Below are 9,627 nucleotides of genomic sequence, written 5' to 3'. Positions count from 1 at the left end.
ATAGTTATATAAATGACTTGTAACTAGAAGATTTATGTAATGACCATGACCATATTATCTATTTTCAGAGGTGGTGGATCAAGCACCAAATTGGCTGGGGCTTGAGCCCGCTACATGTTTATAATTACTAAACTTTACAAGAAAAAGCTAAATATATAAAATAAGGAAGAGAAATCACTTCTAATATATGTTTCAAGATCTGTCACCGTCTATTTCAATATGTTTTGAAAGCGGACTACGAACTATGGCTAGATATAAGAGTATCTGTGACATATACAAATGCTATATAATTTAAAAATATGTATATTTTATAGAATATAGGGCACCAACAAAACATCTCTCTCCAACAATAGTCTCACATCTAGATTATAGGGCAGCCCAATATGAGATGTAGTATATTTGAGTCACATGTGATGTTGTCCTATAATTTTTAACCAAATTTTATAAGATAAACATTGTTGGGTAGGTTTTCCTGTATAGAGTCTCATAATTTAATTTAAAGCACCAGTGTGAGACATTATTGAGATGCTCTAAGTATAGATCATTAGTAGAATATGATACGATGAACAATAGAATCGACTTTAGTTTTAGAGGATGTTTGGTGTCTTCATCTTTCTAAACTTTAGGAATTAAATTTTAGTACCTACAATTTCAATTTCTATTTGAGGTCTTATTTAGTCGTACCGTTTGAAAATTTAGAGACTAAAAGTGACTAAATTTTAGTCACTAAAGTTTAGAAGGTAGAAATCAAACACCTCTTTAATAATACTATCTCTATTGTTCGTTCGCTAGTCTATTTTTAAACTAAAACATGATAAATAAAAAAACGGACGGGTATCAGATAGTAGGTATTAAATGGTAGATTGCACGCTTACGTGGCGAGACGGTGCATGCATCATATCATCCCTAGGGATGAAAACGGTTTCGGATTTTTCGGTATTTCGGAAACCGATTTCGAAATTTTCGATCGGATTAACTAGTAACGGTATTTTTCGAAAACGGAATCGGTTATCGGAATTTTCTATCGGAATCGGCGTGGTGTTTTACCGACCGTTTCCTTCGGTTACTGGTTTTGTCGGAAATTACCGGATTTGTGTCTTGGATTTTTCTGAAATTGTGTCTCGGAATTTTTCGTAATTGCGTCTTATATTTTTCGGAATTTTCCGGCATGTGATTTTTCGCATCGCCTGTACGTCTCTAGATAAGGATTACTTATTTTTGTGTTTTTTGGACGCCTTAAGATTTTTTTGATAGATGGTGTTGGAAGGCAGTTGGGATTAACGATTTGGTCTCTCGAACGAATCCAACCTTTTCTATGCACATGTTATGTATTAGTAATACATAATGATAAAGAGCCGACAGTCTGTCTTTTCCACACACTAGGTTTTAAGGTTTTTCTGTGAGGCCGTGAAAAAACTCTTTATGTGAAAGAAAAAATATATCATAAGTAAGCATGTTATGTCAGCTAGATTGAGTGGATATTGTGAATTATGAACTTTGAATCCGTGAATTTGTGATCTTTATGAACTTGTTATACTGTGAATTTGTTATATTATGAACTTGTGATCTTTGTAAACTTTTTATATTATAAATTTGTGATCCTTGTGAAGTTGTTATATCATGAATTGTGAACTTGTTGCATTTGTGATCTTTTGTCAACTTTGTTGTATTGTGAAGTTTGATATGTTTACCGATCGTATTTTAGATTTCGATCGTTACCGGTGTATTTTCCGCACCAAACTTTTGTTTCCGATGTTTTCGAAATACCGATATCGTTTCCGTTTCTATAGTTACCCTTTTCAATTTTATTTCCGATTAAAAATATGAAAACGGTAATGGTTTTAGTGTTTATCGACCGTTTTCATCTCTAATCATCCCTGCCGGTGAAGTTTAATTTTTCCCTTGGCTAAAGAGATGCAAGCTGCTGTAAAATACGTTAAAACAGGCAAGGCAGCCCCAGCAGCCAGCATCGCGTGCCCGTCTATGTACATCAGTGGATACGTAGCATCTCTAGTGAGTAATATAACGATTGCATTTGGCTGGAGGACGTATGTTATATAAGTATGTCATTTACCAGTTGCATTAGTATCTTCCCTAACTCCTATAATAACTCTCTTCGTGGAATGGACGTAGACGTATGCTATATAAGTATTAAAAAATAGTTTTTTAAGCTGGTGTCCTCAATTTTGCTATTGTTCTCGTTTTTATCTTTAGTTGTGTCACAAATTTAATCCGTACAACAAATCAAAAATACCATACCCTTCTTATATTAATTTTCTAACATAACATTTGTTTAGATATTTTCAGTCGTGAAAATACAATTCTAATTCTAACGTCGTAGTATCAAATCAAACCATCCAGAATTTGACCAAGCTTAATTATAAAAAATATAAAATTTATGATACTGAATAGATAGCATTAGATTTGTTATATAATATATTTTTATAAAATACCATTTTTATGGTATAAATATTGGTACTCCTTTACTTTAAACTATAGATAGTTTTGACTAAGGATGCAACTAGAATTGCATCCTCTTTTCACTGCACCTTCATTAGTTTTAATATTTATTTAGATGGGCCCTTGCAAACTGTAGATATCATCTCTTGCAACATTCTTTCTATAGCACCACGAAAATGTATTGCGGCTTTGAAATTATAATTGAATTAGTTGTATCATTTCTTTCACCGATGCGTTAAATTCAAAATTAAGTGTTATATTTCTTCATAATTTGTTAAATATATAGACCCTATAATCCACCATTATTTACTATAATAGCATACATTAACATTGGTTTTAGCCTACACTACGACACTCGAGGCATTGAATTTTCCTCTATCAAAGAATTATATGTGTAGTAGTATTGTTCTTGACAAAAAGGGGGATTAAAATTAAACTACCAATATTGATACTTATCTTATCACATCCATGAATACAATCAACACTCTTACAAAAGATAAGATACAAGATTAAAAAGTACCATGATAATACATTAAGATTATTAGCAATGCATTAAATTAAATAAATGTGCAAGTGAATCATGATTTTAGTTTTATCTATTTTACTTTTAAAATATGATATTCTCTGACTACTTCTAAGCATAAATGTGATTCTAAGTCATGACCGATCGTGCTTATTCAGAAAAATGAAGGAGACACAGATTTCTATAAAAAAAGGTTGTCATGGGACTATTGGGTCAACCATCTTATTCATTTGGGAAAATAAGTTTAGAACACATCAACCCATTTTAGATGTTGAGTTTGGCCCTAATGGTCCATTGACCTTACTTTTGTGGGTTGACATAGACCATCTATCCCAAGTTATTGTTGTGTCACATTCCCTGATATCATGAATCTATATTTTAGCTTTCCGTTTTCATATTTTTAGTCGTTACATATTTTTTATCCGCGTACTAGATTAAAACTCTAGTTGTTGCAATACATTTTGTTCATTTTTTTCTATTTCTTCTTTACTAACAACATATTCTAGTTCCTAGCTACATTCTTAAGTACCATAGTGCTATAAACATTTTTTATCCTACATTATTCCACTTAAGAAATTGAATTTTCTGCATAAAAAAATTATATGTCCAGTAGTGTTGTCTTATAAAAGCATAAAGTGATTAAAATTAAAACCATTATTGATATCTTATTTTTCAAAAAAAAATATAAGCTTATAGAAAGTGAATTAATTTCATGGTAAATTAATATAGTTTAAATTGAATTATTAGTGTTATTACTATGTTTATTATCAATGAAACATTTTTCATGGTTGATATAACTTAGTGTTACTTATTTTAGTATTTTTTATATAATTCTAGTTAACTTTTAGTTTTTGATTTAAAAAAACGAGAATTGTGTCCTTTTGTGGAGTGAGTATAAAGAAAGTAATATCTGTTCATCATAATTTGGTTTTTTAAGGTACGTGAAACTTGCTTTATATTTGGACTCAAGCTATGTCTAAATACATAGTAAAAAAGCAATATTTCTAGAAAAGACAAAACATCTTATAATTTAGAATCAAGGAAATATATAGATTTTATGTGCAGTGAGAAGCCATTTACAATGGAACGTTCAACGTTGGGCCAATAGATATTTTGCGATATGATGATGGGCATATTTTTGCATGGTTGTCCCTCCACTAGCTATAGTTTGATGATACGATACGCTGCACACACCATTGGGTTGTACCATGTTAGTGTAGCAACAGTAGAAACCCAATTGTGGCCGTGAACCATGATAATACTAGGTAGAGTGCTAGCTAGAGGTTTCAGGCTATTGATGCGTGAATTAAACTTTCTGTTGTGTTGCGAGGAAACGAGTATTGTGAAATATTTGAAACGGTTTTTTTTGTGAAAGATTTGAAACGGTATTTTTGTTGTGAAATAAAGATCAAGGCTAAATAAATTCAAACTAATAAAACATATTAATTGACGGCCTGAAGCCCCCGCCCCCATGGCCCCATGCCATAGCATCAGGTCCCACATGACATGAGGCCGCGCCTCCCTCTATGTTGGCTCCCTGCCTTCGCCGTTGTCGTCGCTCCCGAACTCCCTCTCCTCCCCTGTTACAAATACCCCCACCCGCCCGGACAGCTTCCCTGCACACTCGCAGCTCGCACATCTCATGGTGTCCTAAGAACGGCAAGAGCCAGCTCTGCCTAGCAGCAGCGCACAGCCACATCCATGGACGCCAGCCCGACCCCACCGCTCCCCCTCCGCGCCCCAACTCCCAGCATTGACCTCCCCGCTGGCAAGGACAGGGCCGACGCGGCGGCTAACAAGGCCGCGGCTGTGTTCGACCTGCGCCGGGAGCCCAAGATCCCGGAGCCATTCCTGTGGCCGCACGAAGAGGCGCGGCCGACCTCGGCCGCGGAGCTGGAGGTGCCGGTGGTGGACGTGGGCGTGCTGCGCAATGGCGACGGCGCGGGGCTCCGCCGCGCCGCGGCGCAAGTGGCGGCGGCGTGCGCGACGCACGGGTTCTTCCAGGTGTGCGGGCACGGCGTGGACGCGGCGCTGGGGCGCGCCGCGCTGGACGGCGCCAGCGACTTCTTCCGGCTGCCGCTGGCTGAGAAGCAGCGGGCCCGGCGCGTCCCCGGCACCGTGTCCGGGTACACGAGCGCGCACGCCGACCGGTTCGCGTCCAAGCTCCCCTGGAAGGAGACCCTGTCCTTCGGCTTCCACGACGGCGCCGCGGCGCCCGTCGTCGTGGACTACTTCACCGGCACCCTCGGCCAAGATTTCGAGCCAGTGGGGTGAGTAAAGAAGAAGATGGCGCCGAATTTACATTTATAAGTAGGACCAGCAGAAGCCCCTGCCCCTGGGGGCCTTAGCATTGCATTCGACTGATGAATACGCATGGCAGGCGGGTGTACCAGAGGTACTGCGAGGAGATGAAGGAGCTGTCGCTGACGATCATGGAGCTGCTGGAGCTGAGCCTGGGCGTGGAGCGCGGCTACTACCGGGAGTTCTTCGAGGACAGCCGCTCCATCATGCGGTGCAACTACTACCCGCCGTGCCCGGTGCCGGAGCGCACGCTGGGCACGGGCCCGCACTGCGACCCCACGGCGCTGACCATCCTCCTGCAGGACGACGTCGGCGGGCTGGAGGTCCTGGTGGACGGCGAGTGGCGCCCCGTCCGGCCCGTCCCAGGCGCCATGGTCATCAACATCGGCGACACCTTCATGGTAACGAACGAAAGCGCCGGCTCCTCTGCTTTTCTTGGCCTCTTTGTCCCTGCCCTGTGCTGCTGTGCATATTCATTCATTCAGTTCTCTGTGGGGTTTTTTTTTTGTTTAATTTTTTTTTGGGATCGTATCCAGTGCACAAGGGCCACGCCGTGCACAAATGCACAAAACGAAATCTGGCCGTCCATTTTCCATCCAACGACATGACGGCGCGGGGGGTTTTTCACAAAACAGACTCGGCAAGCTACGGAGGTTGCGGGAGGGTTCATCTGCATATTTACGACGGCCGTTGGATGGAAAATGGACGGCCAGATTTCGTTTTGTGTATTTGTGCACGGCGTGGCCCTTGTGCACTGGATACGATCCCATTTTTTTTTTTGCCCCGAATCCTAGTGGACCTAACTGGACAGATTACAGCACGCACACGTAGGCATGTCATGTAGCAGCACTGCAGTCGGGTGCAGTCCAGTCCAGTCCTGTCCAGCCGCGACACTGTAGTACATAGCGATGCAACGGAGACACGCGTTGGAGTTGGTTCCATCTCTTCTCGGCGGCCGTGCCGAGGCTTCCGCGGGGAAGCTGCGACAACAGAACGGACCGCCGGGGGTGGGCAGGCAGCAAGCTCCCTGTTGGCTTGTGCCGTTGCGCAGCGGCGGGTACCGGACAACGCTTTCGGCGGCGCGCGGCCTCGTCGGCTTCCCCTGTTTTTGATGCCGCCTCTCGGTGTCCGGGGACCGGGAGGATCGATGGGGCCCGTGCCGTCTGATCCGCCACGCGAGCGGTCCTATGCGATGCGCCGCACGAGCGCGGGGGGGCCGTGGAACAGTACACAGCTGGGTCACTCACTCACTCATCCCGCTGGTTGTGGCTGCTTGGTTGCAACTTGGCTCGGCTGTCTGTCTGTTGCCCCCGCCGCGTTTTCTAGCCGTTTCCGCTTTGCTCGCGGTTTCGCTGGCGATCCGGCACGCGGCGCCCACACCCGGGGCTGGCCCCTTGGCCGAGTGGGTGGCAGGCACTTGCATGCATCCGGCCGGTTTCCCGCGACCAAGCTGGCCCGCCGCAACAATGAGAGTGAGACGAGACTTTGTGTCAGTGTGTGTATGTACATGTATGTCTGCGCGACAGCCCTACCGTCCGACACGATGATTCTTGTGCACTGTACTGTACTGTACTAACTCCCCCCACCCCCTCCGGTATGTAACGCATGCCATATGCAGGCGCTGTCCAACGGGCGGTACAAGAGCTGCCTGCACCGCGCGGTGGTGAACCGGCGGCAGGAGCGGCAATCGCTGGCCTTCTTCCTGTGCCCGCGCGAGGACCGGGTGGTGCGCCCGCCGGCCAGCGCCGCGCCGCGGCAGTACCCGGACTTCACCTGGGCCGACCTCATGCGCTTCACGCAGCGCCACTACCGCGCCGACACCCGCACGCTGGACGCCTTCACCCGCTGGCTCTCCCACGGCCCGGCGGCGGCGGCTCCCTGCACCTAACGAGCCGGCCGTCTCTTTCGCCGGGGCCCGCGCGGGGTTCGCCCACGTGGTGATCAGGTGGCAGACATGTGGCCCACGGGCCCCGCGCCGCCTTCCCCATTTTTGGACGACCCTACTGCTACTACTACTAGTGTACATATGCAAAAAAATACATATATATATAGGTACTTTCTCTAATATTTTTATATATAAGCAAGGCGGCCTGGTGTTCTTTTCTTTGTTTTGTCGACAACTGTTTGATCCCATCCTATGGACGATGGATAGTTCAATGTTTGTACGTACGTAACTACTCTCTATAGACTAGAATGGGCTCATGAAACTGGACCGATCGACACGGACGTCACGTGCGTCTGGTACCGGTAGTGCAACGGGTGCCGAATGTTTGCTGGGCCCGGACGAGAATCGCTTCTCCTCGTCCTCGGTCCTCACCCTGAACGAACGAATAAGGAAAATGCTGCACCGAAAGCTCCAGACGTTTCCGAATTCCAAATTCCAAAACCCCAAATCTTCTTGCTTCACATCAGTCTTACCCGGTTCATCTGTGACAAAAAAAAAATAGTGCTAGTTTAGGAACTCAGGTCGAGATTGAAGGCAATTGTGGAGGAATTTACCCTATAATCCTTATGAGAATTTGAGTTCCCAAACTAACTGAGTTGGAGCATTCAACATTTCCCTAAATTTTGTGCACATGTTTCTTTGCTATTTATCTTTGGACATGGGACGATGGGAGACGCAGATTTAGGGGACCCTTCAATTCAGAACTTCAGGTGCACAAACCGAGGTTGGCTTGCCTGCATTCTTGTTTCGGACATGCCCAACTAGGCCACTACTCACTACCTTCATCTGAGATACCAATTGCTGACCTAAATGACAAGTATACACTTACATTTCAGTGATAGCTGCAACAAAAAAAAAAATCTTACCGCATTTTATCTCTGCATTCTGCATGCCGCATCCTGAACATTACGTATCTTTCCCGGTGCTCTGTTGCGTTCTCACGCAGTTGATGGCATGCAGTCTTGCGCCACCGAATCCAGTGTACTGGTCGTGGTGACTTGTCGCACAGACAGCAGCCCGGCAGCACCAAGCGTGTCACTGTAAACTGTTGGGCGTTAAACAACAACTTGCACAACAGCTCAAATATGGCATATGCTATCCGACAAACTGAACAAGGTGCCCAATTGATCTGAATGTACCTGTGATTTCCAGCACTATCGTACAGCAACGTTGTCAAAACAAGTGGGGTGGGGTTGGGGACAGATTTTTTCGATAAAGAAGCTTTTATAAAAAATAACAATGATACAAATCCTGGGTTATAGATGTACAGAAAGCACGAAGCACGAAAGTCCAGTCCAAAGCACGTTTTTTTGCCTGGTACTAGCCCGATCCGGCCGGCACGAATAAGCGGGTCGAGCTCGGACGGGAAGCTAAGCACGACGGACTAGCCCGACACGACCCGTTTACCTCTAATCCCGTTAAACCCGCTTTTTTGCACTAAACCGTGCTTACCGAACCGTTTAGCCCGTTTTTTGGCCTGATTTTTCGTGCTTAACGGGCCAGGCTCGGACAAGGAAACAAGCCCGCGGGCTTAGACGATCCGGCCTGGTTTTTTAACCGTGCCTAGCGGGTCGAGCCCAAAATAGGTCGGGCTTCACTGGGCCCGAGCCGGGCGACCCGTTTGGCCATCTCTAACCTGAGTACAACTTCCGACTTCTGCAAAATACATACAGCCAAATAAAAGAAAAGTAAAAAGATCTAAAAAATCTCAGCTAGAAACAATCAATCCGAAGACTAGATCGCCTCCCATAAGTCTGGAAAAAAGAGACCATGGCCACTTGCACCAAGATGTGTGCATTATTCTACGGTTACACCAAAGATTTTTGTTCTTTAAGGGCTAGTTTGGGAACCATAATTTTCAAAGGGATTTCTATTTTCCTAAGGAAAATTAGTTCATTTTTCCATAAGAAATTAGAAATCCATTGGAAAATTGTGGTTCTCAAACTAGCCCTAAGCGTCGAAAAGAACCATATGCATATCTAGAGACAAAATTCCTCTAATTTCTATTCAGGCTTCAGCACATATACTTCACGTGCTTGCGTCAAGTTCCTTGGGCCGCCACATGGACTTATGGACTTCTCGACGCAGCGAAAGCCGTCGTTGCCCTTGGTGTAGCTAGGTCATCCGCACCTCCCACTGGCCAGTGGCCACTGCAGGGACTTGGCCATGGGCTTGTTTGGTTCAGCTTTTTTCTGACCAGCTTTTCTGAAAATCTGGCTGTGTGAAGAATCTGGCTGTGAGAGAATCTGAGTATCATTACGATTACGTGTGGATGAAGATAAAGTTGTTCATAGGGCTCAGGATCTAGAAAGTGACGGATTCCTACTATTACAATGACTCAACCGATTATGTGTTTATGTTGATTTTGGATGATTTTTGCCCCAACAAATTTTATAGA

At 44.5% G+C, this 9,627-nt stretch overlaps 1 protein-coding gene across 1 annotated transcript; it reads left to right on the top strand.

Moving 5' to 3' along the window:
• The first annotated feature begins 4,622 nt into the window (after positions 1 to 4,622).
• On the top strand, positions 4,623 to 7,384 carry LOC107521947 (gibberellin 20 oxidase 4). The gene is made up of 3 exons (NM_001321686.1): positions 4,623 to 5,253; positions 5,364 to 5,685; positions 6,903 to 7,384. Exons 1-3 carry the CDS (start codon positions 4,685 to 4,687, stop codon positions 7,170 to 7,172), a joined length of 1,161 nt encoding a protein of 386 aa, NP_001308615.1. The 5' UTR covers positions 4,623 to 4,684; the 3' UTR covers positions 7,173 to 7,384.
• The last annotated feature ends 2,243 nt before the right edge of the window (positions 7,385 to 9,627 follow it).

This window comes from Zea mays, chromosome 3 (assembly GCF_902167145.1).
Source record: "Zea mays cultivar B73 chromosome 3, Zm-B73-REFERENCE-NAM-5.0, whole genome shotgun sequence".
NCBI lineage: Eukaryota > Viridiplantae > Streptophyta > Magnoliopsida > Poales > Poaceae > Zea > Zea mays.
The sequence above is the reverse complement of the archived record's forward strand: the minus strand, read 5'-3'. Positions and strand labels throughout refer to the sequence as shown.